Below are 26665 nucleotides of genomic sequence, written 5' to 3' on the forward strand. Positions count from 1 at the left end.
ATCTCTCCAGCCCTAATAAACAAATCTTTTAAGAAGAAATACTTACACACACACACACACACACACACACACACACACACACACAAGAACAATTCCCACTAAAGTCCCAGAAACAGCAAACCGCCCAACTAGCCAGAGGCAGCCAGTTTCTGTCCATGGGCTCCGCCTCTCTCAATCCCCGCCTTCCAAGCCCCGCCCCTCCAAGCCCCGCCCCTCCAAGCCCCACCCTCCCATCCTTTCCTAGGTCAGTTTCTCAGCTGTCAGGCCCGAGATCTGGATGTGAGTTAGCTCTTCTGTGGCCGCTGTCTAATAGCGGCCTCCTTATCAGGGATGAGATCCTCGGTGCTGGAGATAAATGCTCCCTGCAGAGCATGCACCAGCCGGCCCAACCGTGTCCTGTCTGTTTCAGAGGCTTGTGAAGCGCATCGTCAACAGGCTGGATCTGCATGTGCTCTGTAACCCTCTCCCAGAGGAGTTTCTGGAACAGAATGTGGTGTTCTTCCTCCGAAGCACAAAAGGTGCCTGTGTGTGTGTGTGTGTATGTGTACATGTGGAGGGTCACCTATGCGCATGTGCATGTAGCAGGCAAGGTTGACATTGGGAGTCATTCTCCAGCCCTTCTTCACGGGCACAGATCTTTTAATAAAACTCAGAGGGGGTTGATGTGGCTAGTGTCATTAGCCACCTTGCTCTGGGCATCCCCCGCTTCTCTACCTTCCAAGGCTGGAATCGCAGTGGGCCGCCACATCCACATGGCATTTACGCAGGTTCCCGAGGATCCCAGCCCTGAAGATGAGCTGTATGTGTGTCTTAATATTTTTTTAAATTTTATGCGTACGCATGTTTTCAGTGCACCATACGCATGCTTGGTGCCCTTAGACACCAGAAGAGGGCATTGGATCCCCTGGCACTGACGTTAGAGCTGGCTGTGAGCCTCCATGTGGGTGCTGGGAACTGTACTCCAATCTTCTGCAAGAGCAGCCAGTGCTCTTACTGGCTGAGACTTCCCTTCAGCTCCTAAACAGATAACTTTTAAAATATAACCTTTCAATGTCTTGTCCCCAAGAGCCCTTGTTGATACTATAATGGAAAGCACAGTAAAAATGTAAAACTCATCGTCTTTAAAAACTCCAACAACCTAGCCGGGCGGTGGTGGCACTCTGGAGGCAGAGGCAGGCAAATCTCTGAGTTCGAGGCCAGCCTGGTCTACAAAGCGAGTGCCAGGACAGTTACATAGAGAAACCCTATCTCTAGAAAACAGAACAAAACAAAAGTCCAGTGTGGTCTAGTTTAGTCTTATTTACTCAGAACCAGGTCAACTTGTCTAATGACTTTGTGACCAGAGCCTCTGAGATGAAGGAGAGACTCCGGGACACCTGGGAATGTCCCCACCACCCATTGACCCCACACTCTGCGTCTGTTTTGATTTAGAGGCCATCCCCGAAGCCACGGACATGAAGGAAGCATTGGAAATTATGCCCGAGACCATGGAGTATGGCATCATAAACTCTAACGTGCTCCGCTTCCTGAAGGACGTCATCTGCCAGGTAACTGTGGGTCCTATAGAGAGCCTGGCATCTCCAGGACAGTCCCCTGCTTCCAAAGAAGGGCTGGAGAGTTTGGTCTTGGAGAGATGTGGGGCAGGAGGTCACTACCTGTCTATGTGCTCATTCATTTGGTAACCTCTGTTTGTGTTAAGACAGAGTCTTTATAAGGCCTGGCTGGCCTAGAATTCACGCTGTAGCCCAGGCTGGCTTTGAATTCATGGGCAATCCTCCTGCCTCTGCCTCTCACATGCTGGGATCACAACTGGACCACTTCAGGCTTCTGGATGACGACTTTTTAATCTTGTGGTTTCTGAGAACAGAGACGCTGGCTGCTTAAAGTAAAACCAAGCTGTTCACTAGCAAATAACCTCAGAGCGAAACAAAAACTCATTCTAAGCGGCCACCCACTACCTAACCAGCAACCCAGGCTGGCCTCTGCGACCTTGGTTGCATCCAAATCCTTCTTGCCTCCATTTGCAGCCCAGGCTGCCTTCAACAGCCGTCTTCCTGTCTCAGCCTCCCGAATGTTGGGACTCCAGATGTGCCCGGTACCAGTGCGCACATCTGTCAACCTAGCAGACGGCTGGAGGTCCCGGGGGCGATTTAACGACATACATGGTTGTGTTTGCAGGTTTTCATGCCTGCTCTGTCCTTCAACCAGCACAAGCTGGAGTCAGGTCAGGGAGCATCGTCGGCAGAAACCCACGAGCCTTCCTCTTACGACACAACAGAGTTGCCCAGCATGCCCGGGGAAGCGGTGGAGTACCACAGCATCCAGCTGATTCGTGATGAGTTCTTGATGAACCTTCAGAAATTTGCGAACAACATTCAAAGGACCATGCAGCAGCTTGAAGGTCTGTTCTGTTCCCTCCCCTCCCCCTTCATGAAGAACTAATAATTCATCCCGAGAAGGCAATGCAAAAGTTCAGAATGCTTATTATTTTTGCTTTTTTTAAATTTGTGGTTTTTGTGTGTGCGTGTGTTTGTTTTTGCCTTTTGAGACAGGGTTTCTCTGTGTAGCCCTGACTGTCCTGGAACTCACTGTGTAGACCAGGCTGGCCTCGAACTCAGAGATTCACCTGCCTCTGCCTCCCGGGAGTGCTGGGATTAAAGGTGAGGGCCACCACTGCCGCCTGGCTGTGTTTGTTTTTAAGACTGAGTTGTCCTATTGCTGAAATCAATGACATATAGGCCGAGGATGACTTTCAGTTTCTGATCCTCCTGCCTCTAATTCCCAAGTGCTGAGATGGCAGCCATACACGGCCGTGCTCGGTTTATATAATGCTGGGGCTTGAACCCTGGGCTGCACCCATGCTAAGCAAGAGCTCTACCCACTGAATCACATCCCCGGCCTCATAATTCTCATTTATATGTGCACTGGAAACTGAACTGTTTAGAAGAATAACCATGAAACCCCTGTGGCAACAGGGCATCGTCTCCTTGCACTCCCAACTGGAGCAGAGTGTGGAGCTCAACAAGATGTCGAGGCTTAGAGAAGAGGGCGGGGCAACCGTGGGGGGCTGCCTGGAGGAGGTGGCACTGGGCCTCCTCTGAAAGCTGCATTCAGCGCCTGCTGTGGAATTCAGGTGACCCACTCTCAGTGGGTCATCACATGGGCAGTGCCTACCTGATCCTCCCCCCTCCCCAAGTTCCAGAGCCTGAGGTAGTGGAAAAGCAGGCGTGGAAAGCAGAGAACAAGGCGGCAAGAGGCTGGCTGGCTGGATGAGGGAGCGGAGTTGAGCTGGGTGCTCACGTTTAGGGACCCGGCTCGGGAAGAGGTGACAGACAGGGTACTTAGCCAGGAAAGCCAGTGATGTGGGACTGGTACTCTCGGAGGATTAACTCTTTCCTTGACTCTCTGTGGGTAGGGGGTCGGGGGTGCTCCTGTGTGTTGGGGGTGTGTGTGTGGGCACACCTGTGTGTGCAGAGGTTGTTCCCTAGGCATCCTTCGCTTTCTGTTTTGATATGGTGTCTCTCGTTTGCCAACGAGGTTAGGCTGGCTGGTCACTGAGCCCCAGGGGTCTCCTGTCTCCGCCTTGGGATTCCAGATGTGAACCATTGTTCTTGGCTTGTATAGGAGTTCCGGGGATCTGAGCTCATGTCCTTCAGCTTGTGTGGCAAGCACTTGAGCCCATGGAGGCATCCCCCGGGCTCTGGTGTTTAATGTGCCGGGAGTGTTCCTCGGTTTGGAGCGATCCTTGCTAGTTGCTCTATTTGGTTCTGAGACCTCTGGTCTTCATGGCCGTTTAATAGCATTCTGTTCTTGTTGACTGGGCACGTATCATCCCCAGCCTCTGAGACAAAGAAATGGGACGTAAACATTTTCTTTTTTACATTATTTTGATTTCCTCTGAGAACACCCCCCACCAAACCCCTGATTTATCTTCATTTTATATTGGAGATTTTCCCTTTTTGAAGATTTTACTTTATGTGTATGGTGGGGGAGGGCACGTGAGCCCAGGTACCAGTGGAGGCCAGAAGAGGACTTCAGATCAGAGCTGAGTTACAGGGGGCTGTGAGCTAATCAATATGGATGCTATTGATTGCAGACCTCAGGTTCTCTGTAAGAGCAGGAAGTACTCTTAACCACTGAGCCATCACCCCAGCCCCTGAAGACTTCTTTACTTCTTTTCTCTCTCTCTTTTTCTCTCTCTCTCTCTCTCTCTCTCTCTCTCTCTCTCTCTCTCTCTCCCTCTTCCTCTCTCCCTCTATCTCTCTCTGATACAGGGTTTCTCTGTATCCCTGGCTGTCCTAAAACTCACAATGTAGACCAGGCTGGCCTCAAACTCAGAAATCAGCCTGCTGGGATTAAAGGCGTGTGCCACCACCGACAGGCGAGGACTTCTTAAGTAACTGCTGAACTCTGGTCATATGTTAAAATTGTAAAAATCAAACTCATTATGTTGTCAGTCAAGGAACTTCTCAAGTAATGATATCACTTTGATGGGACTTAACCTCTGGGCCAATCAACAGAGGTTTTAATTACATTCTTGGAAACAGAACAAGACAGAGACAGAGGAGAGGATGGACTAGCAACCCAATCAACAGGAGAGAAGAGCTAGCTGATGAACTTGAACATTACAGGTTTTTCCTAAGCGAGAGTCTAATGAGTAACTCTCCACCAGGTGAGATCAAGCTGGAGATGCCTAGCATCAGTGTGGAGGGGGAAGTGTCGGAGCTGGCGGCCAACTCGGAAATGCTGGAGTCCTTGGAGCAGTGTGTGATCAACTGGCTGACCCAGATTTCCACTGCTCTGGAGATCCAGCTGAAGAAGACGCCCCAGGTAATCTGTGAGGGCTTGCAACCCACCATCCCGAGAAAGGGCTCCGTGGGAGCCAGCCTCTTTCTCTGTTTGGGACTTCCCTAAATGATGCCGGTGGGGCTGGCTAAGGCTATCCCCTCACACTGCTTTTCTGCAGCAGTGATGTGTAGTTTCTGGCCCTGTGGGCACCACCAGGAGGGGCAGGATCTTTGTCTTGCATTCCCCATTGAGTCCTGAGATCCACTCTGATCAGACCACACCGGATGAGAAGTCCACCCAGAAGCCCTGCACTGACCAGCCCGCCTGGAGCATTTGGGAAGAGGAGGATGGGAGGAGGAATGGCCACCGTAGAAATGACCACAGGTGTCCACCCACAGTAACGGTGAGTGACGGCTGCGTGTTCACGTCTCTCCCAGGGCAACGGTCCTCTGGCTGAAATTGAGTTCTGGCGAGAAAGAAATGCAACGCTGAGTGCCCTCCATGAACAAACGAAGCTTCCGTTTGTTAGGAAGGTCTTGGATGTGATCAAGGAAGGTGAATCCATGCTCACAGCCAATGTGCAGCCTGTCCTGACCGAGCTGTTCAAACTACACATGGAGGCCTCCGACAATGTGCGCTTCCTGTCCACTGTGGAACGTCACTTCAAGGTATGAAGGGTAGGCTGCATTCTGGAAAGCCAGGTCTTTGAGGGACACTGCATGGATGTCCCTTTTTAAATACATTTAGGGCTGGGGTTGTGGCTCAGTTGGGAGAGTACTTGCCTAGCATGCACAGAACCCCGGCTTCTACCCCTAGGACCACATAAGGCCTGCATGGTGGTGCATGCCTCTAATTCTAGCACTTGGGAGCAGCATCAGAAATTCAGGGTCATCCTTGGCCACATAGTGAATTTAAGGATAGCCTGGGCTATCTGAGTCCTTTTCTTTTCATTTTATTTATTTATTTTTTGTTTGTTCAAGACAGGATTTCCCTGTGTAGTTCTGCCTGTCCTGGAACTTACTCTGTAGACCAGGCTGGCCTCAAACTCAGAGATCCTCCTGTCTCTGCCTCCTAAGTGCAAGGATTAAAGATAATTGCCACCACTGCTCGGCTGAATCTTGTTTTTAACAGACAAAACAAAAACAAAGTAAATAATTCAAGATTTTGGAAATTAAACCCAGCCTTGCACATGCTAGGCAAATGTTCTACCCTAGCTTGATTCAATATTTTAAAAGTTGTCATCAAAAACTGCATGTAGGGGGATGTCTACAACACCAGTCTAGTCTACATAGTGAGTCCCAGGACAGCCAGAGAAACTGTGTGTTGAAAAACCGATAAACAAACAAATAAATAAAGTCTTTGTCTTTTTTTGTTTGTTTGTTTGTTTTGTTTTGGAGGATAGCATAGTCTTGTAGTTTTTTGAGACTGTGTAGTCTTGACTATCCTGGAACTCACTCTGTAGACCAGGCTGGCCTTGAACTCAGAGATCCACTGCCTCTGCCTCCCGAGCGCTGGGGTTAAAGGCGTGCACCACCACTGCCTAGCGGTTCCCATGTTCTTAATCTTTTCTTACTTTCGATTACGTGTAAGTCTGTGCACACAGGAGTGCAGGAGCCCACAGAGGCTCTGGCCTGGAGCTAGAGCTACAGGCGGTTGTGAGCCTCCTGACATGGTGCTGGGAATTGAACTCAGGTCCTCTGGTGGCAAAGTACATGCTCTTAACCACTGAGCCATCTCTCCAGCCCTTAAATATCTATCTTTTATTATTTTTAATTATGTTCCTGCATTTTTGTCTTCATGAACGTAATATGCCATGTTACAGTTTGAATGGAAGTGTTTCCCATGGGCTTACAGTACTGCTGTTCTGTGAGGTTCTGGAAACTTCAAAAGGCAAAGGTCTCACTGGAGGAAGTAGGCCATGGGGGTGGGAAGGGTGTTGGCCTTGTGGGGCTCCTTGCTGTCTGTTCCTCTGCTTTCAGGCTGGCAGGAAGTGCACAGGTCTTCCCACCCTGTGTTTCCAGGATATACACCACCTCACTCTTGTTTTTATGATGGAGTTGTAATACTAATTTAAAAGACAGAAATCACAGGCTCCTCATCAGATACACAATGTGTCACCCCCTAGTTTGCTTCCTGTTGCTGTGATAAACCACTCTGTGTAACAGGTCTTTCTTTGGACCGCCAGCTCCCAAATAATGACACAGAGACTCATTATTAATTATGAAATCTTGGTCTTGTTCCCAACTAGTTATTGTAACTTAAATTAACCCGTTTGTTTATATGAGTCTGTGTTCTGCCACGTGACTCATTACCTCTCCTCAGTGCCATGCATCCCGTTTCCTCCGTGTCTAGCTGGTGAATCCCACCTCTCTTCTTCCCAGAATTCTTATCTCTTCCTGGAAGTCCTGCCTATCCTCTCCTGCCTAGCTATTGGCTGTTGAGCTCTTCATTAAACCAATCAGAAGGTGCCTTGGCGGAGACACCTCTTCACAGTGTACAAAAAGATGATCCCACAACAACTCTGATCAAAAGCAATGTGGGGAGGGGAGGCTTAATTTGGCTCACACTTGCTGATCACCGTCCATCAAAGAGAGAAGGCAGGGTAGGAACGGAAGCAGAGACCATGGAGGAGGAGCTTGGCTTTCTGCCCCACTCTTTGCTCACAGTCAGCTAGTTTTCTTCATTTTAAGTCTTTATTAAAAATTTTTTTAATTTTAATTTTTTTTTTTTCGAGACAGGGTTTCTCTGTGTAGCTTTGCGCTTTCTAAACTCCTTGGTCCCAGCTGCTTAACTCACGGAATCCGCCTGCTCTGCTCGATGCTATTAAAGCGTGACAAGAAATTTTTTTTATGTGTATGGATGTTTTGCCTGCATGTGTGTCTGTGCACTATGGGCATGTCTGGTCCAGCCTGCGGAGGCCAAAAGAGGGCATCAGATCCCTTGGGACAGGGGTTACAGATGTCTGTGAGCCGCCATGTGGGGGCTGGGAATCAAACCCAGGTTCTCTGAAGAGCAGCCAGTGATCTCAACCTCATGCCATCTCTCTAGCCCATCAACTCTCTCTCTTACATAGTGCAGGCCCACCTGCCTAGGGATGGTGCCGCCTACTGTTGGCTGATCTCTCCTACATCAAGGATCGGCTAAGACGGTTCCTCACAGACATGGCCACAGGCCAATCTGACTGAAGCAGCCCTTGAATGGAGGCTTTCTCAGATGATCCCAGGCAGTGTCAAGTTGATAGCTGGCATTAATGAGGAAAGTCACTGTACTGGTGTGTTGGTGTGTGACTGTTTTCTTCATAAAAACCTGTCTCCCATTTAGTGGGTCAGGATTTGGGAAGGGATCCATACAGACATTCATCTTGCCTCCCAGGGCATCCACTGGATGGCTGGGTAGAGCATCATCTTCCAGAATGGCTGCCTTTCCTGCCTGCTCCTTTTTGCCTGGGTGTCCTTGGCTTCCTCCCACATGGTGGCTCAGAGCCAGGTCCTCTCCAGGAGAAGTGGTCATCTCCCAGCATCCTGGTTTCAGGGTAGCAGAATGTTCACACTCCTCTATCTTGATTTACTTCCGGAGGACAAAGAGAAGGCTAACAGGTGTGCTTGGAAAAAGCACACCACCCTAACGTGTGTGTGTGTGTGTGTGTGTGTGTGTGTGTGTGTGTGTTTCTTTATGTGTGTGTGGTCTTTGCAAACACCAGGCCAGTAGGGTGTCAATCCTCGTGAGGCAAGAAGGAAATTCTTTGTTAACTACTGAGTTTAACACAACTCAGTAGTCGGTGCTGGTTCAAATTTTCAGAGTCTGTCACCAGGCAGTTTATTTTAGGCATATTTCAACAGAGCACAATTTTGGAAAAAAGTTTCCTGGTGACAATGAACTCAATTTTGTGTGTATAATAACACTTAAGACACGACTACATCAAAACTCTTTTCAGCCGGGCGGTGGTGGCGCACACCTTAATCCCAGCACTCAGGAGGCAGAGGCAGGCGGATCTCTGTGAGTTCCAGGTCAGCCTGGGCTACCAAGTGAGTCCCAGGAAAGGGTGCAAAGCTACACAGAGAAACCCTGTCTCGAAAAACAAAAACAAAAACAAAAAAAAAAAGATGGGTTCTATTGGCTGAGAAACAATTGTAACACGAATTCTTAAACTGTCTTAATAAAATCCCAGAGTCTGATATTACGGTGAAAGCTGAAAGATCAGAGAAGCAGAGCAAGCCACAGCCACCACCTCTTACCTCACCAACTCCTCAACCTGAAAGAGCCTTTCTAGCCGAAAGGGCTTCCTCAGGCAAAAAGCCTTTAGTTCCTGTCTCCTCACACCTTATGTACCTTTCTCTGCCCACCATATTACTTCCTTCTTAGTACTGGGATTAAAGGTGTGTGCCACCACTGCCTGGCTCTGTTTCTCTTCTAGACTGAGTCAATCTCATGTAGTCCATGGTGGCTTTGAACTCACAGAGATCCAGACGGATCTCTGCCTCCTGAGTGCTGGGATTAAAGGTCTGTGCCACCCACTGTTGGCCTCTATGTTTAATCTAGAGGTTTGTTCTGTTCTCTGATCTTCAGGCAAAGTTTATTAAGGTACACAATATATCACCACAAACAGTGCTCAAGATAAGGGTCTAGGGAGGATGATTGAGATAAACATATGAGTCTCAGGGACCCAGATGTGGCCCTGGCACTCCAGAGAGCACAGAGATGACCAGCCTATTAGCCACATCCATCCCCGGTCTTCTGGGATGAAAACAGGTTATACATCTCTTCCTTTGAAGAGACGACCCTGCGTGGTTTTTTTTTTTTTGTTTGTTTGTTTTTGTTTTTGTTTTTTGATACAGGGTTTCTCTGTGTAGTTTTGGTGCCTGTCCTGGATCTCACTCTGTAGACCAGGCTGGCCTCGAACTCACAGAGATCCGCCTGGCTCTACCTCCCAAGTGCTGGGATTAAAGGTGTGTGTCACCACCTCCCGGCAGGGATGACATCTCTTGATAGAGAGAGACAGAAGCAAGTGGATCTGACAGAAGAGTACTGGAAAGATAGAGCATGCCACTCTTGGCATACGTAATATATACCTGTGTGTGTGTGTGTGTGTGTGTGTGTGTGTGTGTGTGTGTGTGTGTGTGTGTACTCCATGTATAGACAGTCAGTTTTCACACACCAATTTAACCAACTTCAAATAAAGAATATTTGGGGAGCTGCTGGTGGTGGTGGTGGTGGTGGTGGTGGTGGTGGTGGTGGTGGTGACACACGCCTTTAATCCCAGCACTCGGGAGGCAGAGGCAGGCGGATCTCTGTGAGTTCGAGACCAGCCTGGTCTACAGAGTGAGTTTCAGGATAGCTCCAAAGCTACACAGAGAAACCCTGTCTTGAAAAAAAAAAAAAAAAAAATATAAATATTTGGGAAAAACTCCATTGCATCTGTAAGAACAAAGCTGTTTTGTTGCCGTTATCCCTAATCATATGGTGTGGCATCCACAGGGCTTTCTCCCTGTTTGAGGTATTCACTAAGTCACCTAGAGAGTATTCAAAGTGTACCAGCGAAGGCCGGGCGGTGGTGGCGCACGCCTTTAATCCCAGTACTCAGGAGGCAGAGGCAGTCGGATCTCCATGAATTCGAGGCCAGCCTGGGCTACAGAGTGAGTTCCAGGAAAGCCCAAAACTACACGGAGAAACCCTGTCTCGAAAAAACAAACGAACAAACAAACAAAAAAAGTGTACCAGTGAAGTCAGGCATGGTGATGCACTTGTCTTAGTCAGGGTTTTGGTCACTGTGAAGAGACACCATGACCACAGCAACTCGTAGAAAAGGAAACCATTTCAGTGAGAGCTGGCTTACAGTTCGGAGGTTGAGGTCCATTGTCATCATAACGGAGAAGCATGGCGGCACACAGGCAGACACGGTGCTGGAGAAGGAGCCGAGAGTTCTACATCTTGATCCTCGGGCGACAGGAAGTGAACTGTGTGCCATACAGGGCATCGCTTGAGCATAGGAGATCTCAGAGCCGTCCTCCATAGTGACACACTTCCTCCCTCTAACAAGGCCACATCCGCTCCAGCAAAGCCACACCTCCTAATAGTGCCACTCCCTGTGGGGGCCATTTTCTTTCACACCACCACAGCACTCCTATATCCTCCCAGCACTCAGGAGGCGGAGGTAGGAGGATCCAGAGTTTCAGGCCAGCCTGTGCCACATGGTGAGATCTGCTCAAGTAAAAATAGAGCAACTAAACTCACAGGAACAGCTGTGTGTTCACCTGTTATCCCAGCACTCGGAAGGTGGAGGAGAGAGGATCAGGAGTTGAAGGTCATCCTCTGCTATGTAGTAATTTTGAGGCTAGCCTGGGCAACATAGCAAGATCCTGGTTTTTTTTTTTTTTTTTTTTTTTTTTTGGTTTTTCGAGACAGGGTTTCTCTGTGTAGCTTTGTGCCTTTCCTTGAACTCACTTTGTAGACCAGGCTGGCCTCGAACTCACAGAGATCCACCTGCCTCTGCCTCCCGAGTGCTGGGATTAAAGGTGTGCGCCACCACCGCCTGGCTAAGATCCTGTTTGTTTTAAAAAAAAAAAAGCAGAGAGAGAGAAAGAGGAATGTGTGTGTGTGTGTGTTGTGTGTGTGTGTGTGTCAGCTTCCTGACCTTGAGGCTAAGCCCCTCTTCTGTGCCCTCTGTGTGGCTTTGGCAGAACATCACACATGGTTCCAGCTTCCACGTGGTCCTGGACACCATCCCATCCATGATGAGTGCCCTGCGCATGGTGTGGATCATCTCAAGACACTACAACAAGGACGAGAGGATGATTCCGCTCATGGAGCGCATTGCCTGGGAGATTGCTGAGCGTGTGTGCAGGGTCATCAACCTGCGCACCCTGTTCAAGTGAGGAACCGTAGGGCCAGCAGGGGGATTCCTTCTGGGATCCAGCGGCTCTGTCCAGGCTGGGAGGGGGGCTCAGCAATAGAGCAGGTGCCTAGTGCCCTAAGGGCCTGGGTTCCATCCCCAGCACGGCAAAATAATGTCACAGAGATGGCAGTGTACTAACCATCACATCAGTTGACTTATTTGCGGCTCTTGCAGAGGACCTGGGTTCAGTTTCCAGGACCCACAGGCAGCTTTCAGCTTCCTGCCTGGAATTAGAGCTCCAAGGGAAGTCTGATGCCCCCTCCTGGCCTTCTTGGGTACTGCACTCATGTGGACATATATATATATACACACATATGCACATACTTTTAGACTATATATTTAAAAGAACATTATCTTCATCTCCCAAAGAAGCCTGGTATCTTTTAGTAGTCACTTCAAACCTCCTCCCTCTCCAAGTCCCAAGGCCTGGAGATCATGCAACACCAAGTCTTTTCTGGCGGTGTTTCACTCATCATGACACTTCCAAGGCTTATCCATGATACATGTGCATCACCTGTACTTCATTCTTTTTTATGACCGAATAATATTCCCTTGCTAAAATGTAACATGCATTCTATTTACACAATTTCATATATGATTATATTGTGTAACACACAATTTTCTATGTGTTTGGTTTCTCAAGTCTTATTTATTTTTGAGACAGGGTCTCATTATGCATCTCTGGCTGGCCTGGACTTGATATAGAGATCTGCCTGCCTCTGCCTCCTAAGAGCTGGCCTTAAAGATATGTGTCACCATGCGTGGGCTATTTTATTTTTATTTATGTGTATGGTGTGTATGTCTGTGTGAATGTATGCACATATGTGTGCAGGTACCTGCAGGAGAGGCCAGAAGAGGGCATCAGATTCCCCCTGGAGCTCTAGTTACATGTAGTGTGAGGTGCCCCGAAGTGCATGGTCGGATCTGAGCTCTGGCCCCCATGGCGGGCCGGCGCATGCTCTTAAACGTGTGTGGTTTTGACTGGGACTTTGTTCCTTATTTATATTTGGAGAAACTGAGGTAAGTGGCCGGGGCACGCTCAGCCCTAGGCCTGGGCCCTCAGGAGGAGCAGCCTGTCGGGTTTTAACTGTTTTGTGTGTTCGTGATGTGGGGATCAAACCCAGGGTCTCCTAAAGCTAAACACATGCCCCGCCACTGGGCTGCGCCCAGCCATTTTCTCACATGGGTGAGGTCGGCCCCACGCAGGGTCTGTGCGCCAGGGTTGCGGCCAGAGGACGGGCACCAAGGCTACCTGCTCTCCTCCTCATGCCGCCACGCCTTCCCGGGAGCTGGGTGGGATGGCTGCTGGGAAAAACAGATCGGGCCCAGCTTGGGGACCCCCTTTGTGCCCTCCCAAATTGTAGAGGCTCACGAGGAAACATTCCCTCGAGGAGGGCTTGGTGCCAGGGAGGTCCTGGATGAGAATCCTCCCAGATACGGATGCTCCGGGGGAGTGTGGCTCAGATGTGGGCAGCCGCGTCTTTGCTCGACGACGAAGAAGCCCGACGCCTCTTTGCCTAACAGAGAAAACAGATCGAATGCCCAGCACAAAACCCTGGATGCCAGAAACACTCTCAAGCTATGGAAGAAATCCTACTTCGACATCCGGGCCAAGATCGAGGCTTCCGGTCGGGAGGCACGCTGGGAGTTTGACCGGAAGCGGCTGTTTGAGAGGACCGACTACATGGCCAGCATCTGCCAGGACCTCGCAGATGTCCTGCAGGTAGGAGAGCCACAGGGTCTTCTGTGATGTGTGTGGACTTGCCTGATGGAAGGAAGCATTCTGGCCTTTGGATGGGGTTCGCTACCATGATGGGTAGATTCTGGAGATCTGAAAGGGTCTGCTAGAAACTTTTGAAAGAAGAACGTTATAGAATATTCTCGAATGTACCGGAATGTCCCTGCTGTACCCCAGGTCTTTTTGTGACTGTGAATGTGTATCTAGGCTGGCCGGCCAGCGAACCTCAGGGACCCGTCTGCCTCCACCTCCCCAGTGCTGGGATTACAATCATGAAAGACCATGCCTGGGGATCAAACGTGGGTCCTCATGCTTCTTACTGACAGACTCATTCCCCTCCCCTCTCCATGCCGCTTTGCAGCTTTTCTCCGTGCTCTGATCCCTCTGCTGGCAGACCACCTCCTGAGCACTCTTTGTCCTGGGTACTTTCCTGTTGTGGCTTTGATTCCCCCAACTCTCCACCTTCCCACTATTCCATGGGAGCTCATTGTCCTCACCTCTTCCTTCTGTCCCTACCACTCACTGCTCTGCATTGACCTGACCCCCTGCTCTGCATTGACCTGACCCCCCCACTCTGCATTGACCTGACCCCTCCTCTGCTCTGCTTTGACCTGACCTCCCCCCTGCTCTGCATTGACCTGACCCCCTGCATTGACCTGACCCCCCCACTCTGCATTGACCTGACCCCCCCTGCATTGACCTGACCCCCCCACCCCCTCTGCTCTGTATTGACCTGACACCCCCCCTGCATTGACCTGACTGCCCCCTCTCTGCATTGACCTGAACCCCCCATCTGCATTGACCCGCCCCCCCCCACACTCTGCATTGATCTGACCCCTCCCAGCTTTTGGGCAGAGGGGCACACACTTAGCGTCTGGGTGGCTAGCACAGCCCTTGCCTAGAGGTGTTCCATCCTCCGTTCACTTTGCACTCTCATGGAGAGCCCAGTGTGCCTGAACTCATACTCACCCCCCCCCTCCCCTGCCCCCTGACACAAAGTGAGCAAGACAGAGAGCAAAACCAGGGCCAGCCACATCTCCAGTGGCTGGTATAAGACAGGGGCGCCAGGCCCCTGTCTGGGGAGACCGGTCAGTCAGTAAAGCCCTGATCTGGCAAGCATAAGGATCAGATCCCCAGCCCCCACATCAGAGCCTAAGCTGAGCCCGCTGTAACCCAAGTGCCAGAGAGGTGGGTCCCCGGGGTTCTGTGGCCGCTGGGCTTGCTGAATCCTCAAGTCCCAGGTTCAGTGAGAGACCCAAAAACAAGGAGAAGCAGCAGGTGAGGAAGATACTCAGCATCTGCCTCTGGTTCCTCACACACACTCGCATGCACACACACACACACACACACACACACACACACACACACACATGCATACACACGGGTGCGCACGTGCAGCATGTGCTAGATGCATGTGCACACACATGGGCATATACACACCCGTGCACGACAAAACGGGACGTCCCTGGAAAGATAATTGAAATAGGACATGTTCTCTTCCCACATCCTCCTCCTTTGCTATATCATCACAGCAACCTAGACAAGAAACTGCAGGATATGGAAATTTTAAGTTCTTTCTGTATGTTTCATTATGTTCCTTTAACCTTTATTATCATTATTTTTTTAGATGGGGTCTCATGTAGCCCAGGCTAGCCCAAGCTCCCTTTCTCGTTGAAGACCTTGAACTTCTGATCCTCCTGCCTCCACCTTCCAGGTGCTGGAATTACAGGTGTACCCAAGTACACCTGGTTTATGTGGTGGTGGTGGGAGATCGAACCCAGGGCTTCATGCATGCCAAGCCAGTGCTCTACCAACCGAGGCACACTCCAACCCCACCGCAGCTTTAGATGGTGCAAAGTCAGCAGAAAATCCAAATATAAAATAGAAGACGGGTGTGGCTGCTCACGCCTTTAATCCCAGCACTGGAGAGGCAGAGGCAGGAGGATCTCTGTGAGTTTGAGGCCAGCCTGGTCTACCTAGAGAGTTACCAGTTCCAGTTCAGAGCTATGTAATAAAACCTTGTCTCAAAATAAATAAATAGAGCCCTTTATTCTAGCATGGAGTCACTGGAACGATACATAAACATTTTTTGTTTTTTTGTTTTTGTTTTTTGAGGCAGGGTTTCTCTGTGTAGCTCTGGGTGTCCTGGAATTCACTCTGTAGACCAGGCTAGCCTCAAACTCAAAGAAATCCACCTGCCTCTGCCTCCTCAGTGCTGGAATTAAAGGCAGGTGCCTGGCAGGTGCATATCTCATTTCCACATTGTCAGACTGTCAGAGACTCCCGTGCCACATTCAGCCGCTCTTACTTCACATCCCGTCAATACCCCGCTAACCCCTGCAGCCTGCAGGAGCTCGGCTCCCTGCACTCTGTTGTGCTCCTATGATGCCATGTTTAGTCGAAGTGGCTGGCTCACGCAGGAAGCATCCGGAATGAGAAGGATACAGAAGGGTCGTGAGCTGCCATGTGGGTGCTGGGAATGGAACCCAGGTCCTCTGGAAGAGCAGCTAAGTGCTCTTAACCTCTGAGCCATCTCTCTGGGCCCCAGGGCCTCTAAATCTTATCCTGTCGCATGGGCATAGCACCAAGGGGCTCCCATGAGGAGAAGGTTGCCTGTGTGTTGGGCCTGTTGCCTTCAGGTTAATCTGGAAATGCGGTTTATTTATGGTTAGACTGTTCAGAGTAACCCAAAAGACGCTTACCCCGCCTTCCATTCTGTCCCACCCCCAGGTTATGGAAGAGTTTTACAACATTTTTGGCCCCGAGCTCAAGGCCGTGACGGGGGACCCCAAGCGTATCGACGATGTCCTTTGCAGGGTAGACAGCTTGGTCACCCCGATGGAAAGCTTGACCTTTGACCCCTTCAGTATCAAGTCCTCCCCATACTGGAAGTACGTGATGGATGACTTCAAGCTGGAGGTTCTGGTAAGGGACACGGCCATCGATTCAACCCGTGTTTGCTCACGCTTACCACCTGCCTTTTAAAGATGTGTGTGTGTGTGTGTGTGTGTGTGTGTGTGTGTTGCATGCATCTGCGTACTCATGCAGAGGCCAGAAGAGGGCGTCTGTCTTGCTCTGCCTTACCCGACATATTCCTTTGCGGCAGGTTCTCTGTCTCTGGCCCTGCCCGCAGAGCTGGGGTTACAGGTGGGGCCACCCAGGCTTCTCAGGTGGGTCGTGAGGTCCCAACTTAGGTTCTCACGCCTGCAAGGCGAGCGCTTCCCAATTGAGCCATCCCTGAGTCCAGGCAAGTTCTTCTCATGGAGACAGGACAGAGGCCTGTCCCAAGCCTGTCCCTCGTTTCTTGAAAGACCATGAGAGCAGCTGCTTTTTTTTTTTTTTTGGTTTTCAATCTCTCCTCCCCTCCCCCTCCCTCCCTCCTACCTTCCTCCCTCACTCCCTTTCTTTCTTTCTATTCTTTTTCTTCTGGCAGGTTATTGAGAAAGAAGCAAAACATTTTATCGACGACTCTTTCAAAACACTTCGGTCCGCGGAAGCGGCCTTTGACATGCTGTTAAAATTCAAGCACATCCGCTCCCGGGAGGCCATCAACCGGCAGATGATGATGAAATTCAATGACATTCTGGCCCAGTACTACAAGGAGGTAACCGGGAACCCGCGGCTGCCTGGGCAGTGAGCACAAGGCCCAGCCCAGCCTAGAGACAGTTCCTTTAAAAAAAAAAATGTACATCTGTGGGTGGCCACCTCTAAAAGAGATCTGTGGATTTCAAACGGTTCAATCATATCCGTACAGACAGGGTGTGTGGCTTTGCTATTTCAGCATACACAACTTGGAACACTTAGAAGAAAAGAGATTGGTGAGCATAAGAAAGAAAAAGCAGTATATACTACACCAACAATAAAGACTGTATTCTCCATCTTATTTAAATCCCCGCCCCCTGCAAGAGCCAGGCCTGGGGATGGACCCCAGGGCCTCAGCTGGCCCAAGGCTCTGCCCTACTCAGCCCTTATTTGCCTTTCTTGTGAGATTCCACCTTCCATGTAAGTCTTGTCTGTCTGGCACAGCCCGTGGGAGGCTGACCAGGGCGCCCACCTGCCTTTTCAGATCGACATCGTTAATAAGATCTTCGTGTACAACCTGGACAACCCGCCGCTGTACAAGAACCACCCTCCGGTGGCGGGTGCCATATGCTGGGAGCGCTCCCTCTTCTACCGGATCAAGCATACCATCCTCAGATTCCAGGAGGTCGAGGAACTCCTGGACAGTGATCGGGGCCAGGAGGTACGTCACCGCCTCTGGAGGCTGCGCTGTGCTCCCCACCTCTGGCTGGGGGGCTGCCGCCTCAGCTGGCCAGTGGCATGCCCACAGCTGCAGACGCCATGTTTCCTGAGTCTTCGTGTCCAAGGGTCCTCTTGCTTCCTCCTCTAACAGTCCCAGTGCTCACGACGCCTGTCCGCTTCTCCCAGATTTGACTTTGTTTCAAAGGACGATCACTGTCGTTCATTATCTTTTTATCTCATCTGTCTGTCTATCACCTATCTATTCATCCATTCTCTTTTAGATTTGTTTTTGAGACAGTCTTTTATTTATTTATTTATTTATTTATTTTTGGTTTTTTGAGACAGAGTTTCTTTGTAGTTTTGGAGCCTGTCCTGGATCTTGCTCTGTAAACCAGGCTGGCCTCGAACTCACAGAGCTCCGCCTGGCTCTGCCTCCTGAGTGCTGGGATTAAAGGCGTGCGCCACCACCGCCGGATTTCGAGACAGAGTCTTACATAGCTTTCTGACCTCGAACTCTGCAGTAGCTGGGATGACTTTGAACTCCCGATTTTCCTGCAGCGACCTACCAAGTGCTGGGACTAGAGACAGGCACCACCATCTTTGGCTTATGTGGTGCCAGGGAGGGAACCCCAAGGTCATATTAAGCAAATGCTCTACCAGCTGAGCCACATGCTCTGCCCATGACCAGCTGAGCCACATGTTCTGCCCATGTCCAGCTGAGCCACATGCTCTGCCCATGTCCAGCTGAGCCACATGTTCTGCCCATGACCAACTGAGCCACATGCTCTGCCCATGTCCAGCTGAGCCACACGCTCTGCCCATGACCAGCTGAGCCACACGCTCTGCCCATGACCAGCTGAGCCACATGCTCTGCCCATGACCAGCTGTCTTTTTGACACTGGCCATCTCTTTTTTTTTTTTTTTTTTTTGGTTTTTCGAGACAGGGTTTCTCTGTGTAGCTTTGTGCCTTTCCTGGGACTCACTTGGTAGCCCAGGCTGGCCTCGAACTCACAGAGATCCGCCTGGCTCTGCCTCCCGAGTGCTGGGATTAAAGGCGTGCGCCACCACAGCCCGGCTGACACTGGCCATCTCTTACCCCAGTGCGTGTTGTATGTGGTAAAGCAGAGGCTGACAGGCATTTCCTTTAAAGAACTGTGGAGTTTGGGGCTGGGGATAGCTCAGTGGTTAAGAGCAAGGACTGCGTTCTCAGGAGACTTGAGTTCAATTCCAGCTCCCACGTTGAGTAGCTTGCAACCACCTAGAACTCTCTAGCTCTAGGGGATCTGACCCCTCTGGCCTCCATGGGCATTCACACTTGTGTGTACATGCACACACACACACACACACACACACACACACACACACACAGAGTTAAAATAAACCTTTAAAAAAATCTGCAGCTGGGCAGTGGTGGCGCACGCCTTTAATCCCAGCACTCGGGAGGCAGAGGCAGGTGGATCTCTGTGAGTTCAAGGCCAGCCTGGTCTCTAAAGGGAGTTCCAGGAAAGGCACCAAACTACACAGAGAAACCCTGTCTCGAAAAACCAAAACAAACAAACAAAAAAATTCCACATCGTTTATATTGGAGACAGCAGAGAGGAGGAGGTGTCATTTCCAGGGACGAAATGATGGCCGCTCCCATTCTCGGCTAGGTGAAGCAGAGGTACCTGGAGGTGGGCCGGATGATGAAGGACTACGAAGACCGCAAGTATGAGATGTGGAAGGAGACCACGGAGCTGATCCTCCCCAACCTCATGAAGAAGAGCCTCCTCACCAAGGTGCGCCCTTCCATGCCGCCCGCGGAGGGTGGCACACCACCATCCCCTCGAGGGGGACAGGGAGGGGAACAGCGCTGCCGCCAATAGCAGCAGCTCCACGGACCCCTCGGGTGGCCCAGCTTCCTCCTTCATAAAACAAGTTGAGGGGCTGGGCCGATGGCTGGGCTGGAAACATGGGCACCGTGGGGGTTCCCAGCCAGGGAGAGACCCTGACTCAAAAGTGTGACTGGAGAGGTGATGGCCCCGTGGTGAAGAGCGCGTGCTGCCCTTGTGGAGGACCCAAGTTGGCTTCCTCATATCCACGCGGGGGAACTCACAACCGCCTGTGACTTCTGTTCCGGGGGCTTCTCTCCTGGCCTCCCTGGGTACCTGCATTCGTGCGCATATACCCACTCCCCTCATACATATAAATAAAAATCAAATAAATCTTAAAAAAAAAAAACAAAACACAGAGGCATGGGAGAAATGATGCCCAAGGGTGTTCTCTGTCCTTCACATACATGCACACACACACACACACACACACACACACACACTCTCCATACACTTGCACACATGCACACACACTAAAAAAAAAATTGAGTCGACTGGATGACAGAGATCTATGAAGTCCTCATTGAATCATATGTGAGTCACAGGGGTTTATATTACTACTTAGTGTGTGGATGCATGTGTGGCTCTGTGTGTACATGCGTGTGTTTGTGTGTGTGTTTGTGTGTACGTGTGTGCATGCGTGTGTGCGTGTACATCAGAGGACAGCTTGCAGGAGCCAATTTTCTCCTTCCTCTGTGTGGGCTCCAGGGACTGAGCACAGGTTGGTGGCAAGCACCTCTTATCACTGAGTCACCACGAAGGCCCACAGGCCACTTTTTAAACTTTCCCGTGTGCCACCCTCTTTTGTGGCTGTGGGCCGGGCACGTGGCCGCCACTCAGGAGGTCAGTGTCTGTTGACCTGGAGGTTTTATGTTTGTGGACCCCGGAGCTCTTTCTAGCGGGTAACTTCTTTGCCAGCCCGAGGGCGGAACAAACCCATCTGTACACTTGGGGGAGCTGGGGTGTTCAGGGCTACCAGGGGTGCCAGCTCCCCAATTCTAGCCTGTGCCTGACACCGTGACTTGATTTCCCAGAAATCTCCATTTTTATAGGACTTCACCTAATATTCTAATATTGGCAACTAAATAGAATTCTGGGGATTGAACTCCAAGCCTTGTACATCCTAGACAAGCACACTACCACTTGGCCTGGGGGATTCTAGGCAGGCTGTCTACCACTGAGTACCACTGAGACATATCTCTGACTTTTTTTCTTTTTTGTTTTTTTTTCAAGACAGGGTTTCTCCGTGTAGTTTTGGTGCCTTTCCTGGATCTCGCTCTGTAGATCAGGCTGGCCTCGAACTCACAGAGATCCGCCTGCCTCTGCCTCCCGAGTGCTGGGATTAAAGGTGTGTGCTGCCACCGCCCGACTGACTGCCTTCCTTTTTATTTTGGAGCAGGGTCTCACTCAGTTGCCTAGGCTGGTCTTGAGCTTGCTCTGTAGTCCAGTTGGACCTGGGGCTGCTAAACTGAAGTGTGTGTGTGTGTGTGTGTGTGTTTGTGTGTGTGGTGTTAGCATGTATGTTTACATACACAGAGGTCAGAACTTGACATCAAGTGTCTTCCTCAATCACTCCTAACAATATTTTTTGAGACAGGATCTCTCACTTAACCAAGAACTCATGGATTTTGCTAGACAGGCTGGCCATGCAACCCCAAGAATCCTTCTGTCTAGCCTTCTCTCTAGTCTCCACCCCCCCCCCCGTCTCTCTGATATTATTTGTGGTACACACATGTGCACATAGGCCTGACATTTCACAGTGTTGAGAATCCAAACTCAGGCCTTCCCTGTTTGCACCCTGAGCCACCAGCCCAAGACTAGATTATTGAGTGACCCTGAAAAACAGCATGTGTAACCCGCTGGCTCCAGTCTGTGTCCGTCTGCTGGGGGAAGGGACCGCACTGGTCTCTGTCACGCCCACGTCCAGTGAGCTTTACAAGCACCGGCAGACACTCATTTCCAGGCCGTGTATCATCTCTTCCACAGAATGCGGCCACGACGGAGGATGCGGCCCCGACGGAAAAGGGGGCCGTGTTTGTTATCAACTTCTCCCCTATTCTCAGAGAGATTATTAACGAAACCAAGTACTTAGAGCAGCTGGGGTTCACTGTCCCTGAGCTGGCGAGGAACGTGGCCCTCCAGGAAGACAAATTCCTCAGGTGAGAAGACCCTTCTTCAATCGGAGGGGACACTTTGGTCACAGGGCCTCTTAATACTCTTTTTTTGTTTTGTTTTTAAATGTGTGCATGTGTGTATGCGTGCATGCATGTGTGTGCCTGCCCACCTGTCTGTGTCTCTGTGTGTATATGTATGTGTATTTGCACACATGCATGTGCACATGTGTGTTTCAGGTGCATGAGCACGTATAGCCAGGAGGTCAATGTTGGGTGTTGTCCTTAGACACCGTTCGCCTTGTTTCTGAGGCAGACTCTCTCCCTGGTCTGCGGCTCACTGGTCTGGCTATGATGGCTGCCGGTGAGCCGCAGGGATTTGCCTGTTTCTGCCTCCCCGGTGCTGGGATTACAGGAGCATGCCACCATGCAGCTTGATACACGGGCGCTGGGGGATCGAACTCAGGGCCTCGTATTTGCAAGGCAAACGCTTCATTAACTGATTTGTCCCTTCAACACTACCACCCGACACTTCTGACGGTGATGGTGGAGCACTCCCTCAAAGCTTTTATTCCTTTTATTCATTTTTATTTAATGTTTAATTTAATTTTATTATTTAAAAATTAATTTTAATTTTTTTTTGGAGACAACATCTTCACTATGTAGAGTTGAAGGCTGTCCTGGGACTCATTCTGTAGCCCAGACTGGCCTCAAAACTCACAGAGATCCACCTGCCTCTGCTTCCCATGTGCTGGGATTAAAGGCGTGCGCCACTGTGTTTAACTCATTTCCTTAAAAAAATTTTCATTATATTTACAGTTTCATTTATGTACGCTTTGTATACTGGTTGCTCCCCCACTCCCTCCCACTCCGTCCACCCTCCCCGCCTCCTCACAGATCTCTCTTGCACGTTCACATCTCTCTGTACTGTTTTGTGACCTGAGATTAACCAGGTCTGTGTGGCTGTCACTGGTCAGAGCCTGGTGGGCTCAGCAGAAGGTCATGTGATGAGACGGTGGTTTCCCCTCCCCTAGTCCATCCATGTGAAGCTTTAGCACCGGAAGGTGAATGACTAGCAATACTGACCAGGGCAGGAGTTGACGCGACGCCGTGGTTCACACGTGGAGTTGCTCCCGTGGGCACAGAACACGAGCAGGCCCCTCCCTGTGGTTCTGGGGATAGACAGGGCCTGGCGCTTGTCCACACTCTGGCTCTGAGCCTCATCCCAGCCCTCTGCAAATGTCCTGGCGGGATTGTGGGTGAGTCAGGCCCCCGGGGCACCTGCTGCTGTAGTTGCTCAGCTCTGCGTCTCTCACCGTTGCCTGCGCTGGGCACTCAGGTACACGGAGGGCATTCAGCGCATGCTGGACCACTACCACATGCTCATCAACACGCTCAACGACGCAGAGACGGCACTCCTGGACGACCATTCCCAGGAGCTGCTCAGGGTGTTCCGCTCCGGGTACAAGAGGCTGAACTGGAACTCACTAGGTAACAGCACAGCTCCGGGTCCCCTTCCAGTGCGTTTTACGTGTGTGTCTTGGGTGGGGTGGGGTGTGTGCGTGCAGAGGAAGGTGTCACATGCGCGTTCCTCTATCATTCTGTGTTGTTGCCTGGAGACAATCACTGCTCTCAAGGCTGGCTACCCAGTGAGCTCAGGCTCTGCCCGCCTCTGTCCACAATGCACAGCCTCGCCCACGTTTGTACACGGGTACCAGGGATTTAAACTCAGGTCCCCATGTTTACGGAACAAACGCTCCTGCCCGCTGGGCCACCCGCTCAGTCTTTTTCGTGAAAACCAAAATATCATAGTATGTGAATATAAACGACACAAATGTACATAAGTTCACGCACAAATAAACACATACATACACACATGCACACGTGCATACAGATACATAGGCACACACGTACATATATGCACAACAGTCATACACACTTATGTGTACACACACACACACACACACACACACAAATAATGAACGCAAATGTATCTGTGGATGCAATGAAACCCTATTGTTCAGCCTGGTAGATTCCTCCTGCCTAGACATCTCCGTCCCAGGCCTTCAGGGGATGAGTAGCTCTTAGCCACTGCTCAGTCAACACAGCCGCAGGCACGGGGTCTGTGAGCTAAGTGGCGTCCCCATGGGTGTCACGGATGTTGGTGGGAGGGCCAAGAACGGCAGAGACGGAACCATGGTGCTTTCTCTTCCCCCAAGGCATCGCTGACTACATCAATCGCTGCAAGCAGGCCATCGGCAAGTTCGAGTCTCTCGTTCACCAGATTCACAAGAACGCGGAGGACATCGTCTCCAGGCTGACACTGATCGAGTCCGTCAACCTCTTTCGGTACCCCGTCTCCAAAACCGAGGATGCGCTCCCAGGTAGGCTCGTCTGTCGTGGAATGAAAGAGAGGCCCCACGTTCACCATCTCTATGCTCCAGACATTCAGCGACTGGAATAAACCGGTCTAACCACCCTAGCCCTTTACTTGAAGTATGATGGCCGTGTCCCAAGTCACCTCTGCCGTGTTCTGTGGTACTTCGTAGTTTCGCAGCTTGTGACCATGGCTAGTTCCTGTCCTCTCGTGTGCTCAGCTAAGTGCTCCACCACCGAGCCAGCCCCAGCCCGCCAGACTCTGACTTTGACAAAGACAAGGTCTCACTCTAAACCAGATTGGCCTCGAACTCACAGAGATCCATTTACCTACCCTCTGCCTCCTGATTGCTGGGATTAAAGGCATGCGTCACCATACCTGACTTGAAAAGTCACTTTCCATAGTAACTTTGAAATGCTTCTGTCAGTGATTCCTCCTCCTCCGCCTTCTTCTTCTTGGTTTTTTTCGAGACAGGGTTTCTCTGTGTAGCTTTGGAGCCTGTCCTGGATCTCACTCTGTAGCCCAGGCTGTCCTCGAACTCACAGAGATCCGCCTGGCTCTGCCTCCCGAGTGCTGGGATTAAAGGTGTGCGCCACCATGCCCAGCTGACCTATTTTTTTCTTGAGATGGGTTCTCCTATATTACCCAAGCTGGCCTTGAACTTGCCATGCTCCTGCCTCAGACTTCCCAGTGCTGGGACTGCAGATGCACACACCATCACATCCGGCTGTGTAACTTTGTTGATAGTCAGATAAATTATATTTTATGGACTCATCTTTACTTTTCCCTGCACTAGAGGTATTTTAAATTGTCCTAAACTAGTCAATAAGGAATTCAAAACTAGTCACCAAAGAATTTAAGAAAAACATCATAGCTACTGGCTATGTGTGGGGCACCAGCATCCATCATGACCCTGTCTGGTGTCACTTGCTTTTTTCTTGAGGTGAGTCTTAACTTCTAGCATTAACTCCATTTCCATGAGTACATACAGCTCATGACCCGTGTGGCTGATGGGTGAATGGCCCCTGATCCATGGCTGATGTGTGGTCGGGCCTTGACTTGTGGCTGGTGTGTGGACGGCCTCTGACTTGTGGCTGGTGTGTGGATGGCCCCTGATCGTGCCTGATGTGGGGACAGGCTCTGCTCTGAAGTCCTTCTAAGTCACAGCCGCTGAGTGTAACGCATGTCTCCTCCCTCTGCAGGCATAAGGTGCTTCCTTTTCATAATTTTATCTATTTTTATTTTGTGCATATGGGTATTTTGTCTGCATGTTTGTGTGGAACACGCATGCGGTGCCTGTCGGGGTGGGGCAGAAGATGGCATCAGAGTCCCTGGAGGCAGGGCTACATCTAGTTGTGAGTTGCCATGTGGGTGCTGGGCACTAACCCAGGGCCTCTGAAAGCAGCAAGCACTCTTGACTGTTGAACCATCTCTCCAGCCCCAAGCAACTTTTTAATTCTTTTATTTTTAGCTTTCTTATGTGAGCACACACGTGCGCGTGCATGTGTGTGTGTGTGTGTGTGTGTAGGTCAGAGGACAGCTTGCAGAAGTTGGTTCTCTCCTTCCACCGTGTGGGTCCTGAGGATTGAACCTGCGCCGTCAGGCTTGGCGGCAAGCTCCTCTATCTACGCTCACACTGGCCCCTGAAGAACTTTCATGCTGTGGGCTGCTGCGTATAACTCCGTGCCCTTCTCTACAGGTGTAAAAGAATTCTTCGAGCACATTGAACGGGAAAGGGCCAAGGATGTGGACCACATGGTCCGGTGGTACCTGGCGATTGGGCCGCTTCTGACCAAAGTGGAAGGTCTAGTTGTGCACACCAACACGGGCAGGGCCCCCAAACTGGCCTCCTACTATGAGTACTGGGAAGGCAGAATCTATGACGTCCTGGGGAAACTCATCCTGAGGTCAGCCCACCTGGGTTGTGCATGGGTTGGTCATGAGTTACGGGCTGTGATGGGCAGCTGGTTGGGGAGGCTGATCAAGAGGAGCGTCCTCTGGGTGGGCCCCTGCTCCTATGAGTCCCTTCTGGCACACCAAGGCTGCGGTGTGCCTCTCTGCTTCCAGACGACACGGTAACTGTGTTTGTCTGGCAGAGAAGGCCCCAGAAGAGCTTTTGTTTGTGTTGAGAGATGGATTTGGAGGACAGATGACCCAGCCCTCTTCCCCAAGGCTGCGGTCAATCACCTGCTGGAATGGTCACTGTGTACTGAGTTCTGATTGCTCAGGACAGTCCAGCACCGAAGCCGCTGTCCTCTGTGGGTCCTGCGGCCCAGCAGCAGCACAGCTGGACGAGCTGGGAGACACAGGCACTGGAGCCCCGGGTCATTCTAAGAAGCCAGCCCGTGAGCGGCATCTGTATGACCCCTGAGTTGTGTTGGTAAAAGTGGCATCATTGTATCCCAGTGTCCTTTTTAAAAACTTAAGCATACTTAAAATATTTGTTTAATTTTAGATTCCATGTATGTGATCATGAATGTAGGTGCTGTGGGGGCCAGATGATTGGCTCTCCCTGCAGCTGGAATTACAGTTGTGAGCCGCCTGGCATTGATAGGTGCTGGAAAGCAAGCTTAGGTTCTTCAGAGCACCTTATCTGGAACTGCTTCCCACAGTGTTTGCCAAATACATTGTATCTTCCCACTGCCC

At 50.7% G+C, this 26665-nt stretch overlaps 1 protein-coding gene across 1 annotated transcript in view; it reads left to right on the forward strand.

Moving 5' to 3' along the window:
- The window catches only part of Dnah10 (dynein axonemal heavy chain 10), a 125415-nt gene that overhangs the window by 5035 nt on the left and 93715 nt on the right, over nucleotides 1-26665 (forward strand). Inside the window, exons 4-18 of the mRNA XM_028885772.2 lie at nucleotides 410-518; nucleotides 1432-1547; nucleotides 2179-2401; nucleotides 4673-4830; nucleotides 5226-5456; nucleotides 11466-11656; nucleotides 13205-13403; nucleotides 16149-16343; nucleotides 16852-17022; nucleotides 17485-17661; nucleotides 19313-19438; nucleotides 21518-21690; nucleotides 22982-23133; nucleotides 23862-24026; nucleotides 25719-25926. Of these exons, the coding sequence (XP_028741605.1) occupies nucleotides 410-518; nucleotides 1432-1547; nucleotides 2179-2401; nucleotides 4673-4830; nucleotides 5226-5456; nucleotides 11466-11656; nucleotides 13205-13403; nucleotides 16149-16343; nucleotides 16852-17022; nucleotides 17485-17661; nucleotides 19313-19438; nucleotides 21518-21690; nucleotides 22982-23133; nucleotides 23862-24026; nucleotides 25719-25926 (2594 nt within the window). The remainder of the gene's footprint in view (nucleotides 1-409; nucleotides 519-1431; nucleotides 1548-2178; nucleotides 2402-4672; nucleotides 4831-5225; nucleotides 5457-11465; nucleotides 11657-13204; nucleotides 13404-16148; nucleotides 16344-16851; nucleotides 17023-17484; nucleotides 17662-19312; nucleotides 19439-21517; nucleotides 21691-22981; nucleotides 23134-23861; nucleotides 24027-25718; nucleotides 25927-26665) is intronic.

Source organism: Peromyscus leucopus, chromosome 23 (assembly GCF_004664715.2).
Source record: "Peromyscus leucopus breed LL Stock chromosome 23, UCI_PerLeu_2.1, whole genome shotgun sequence".
Lineage (NCBI taxonomy): Eukaryota > Metazoa > Chordata > Mammalia > Rodentia > Cricetidae > Peromyscus > Peromyscus leucopus.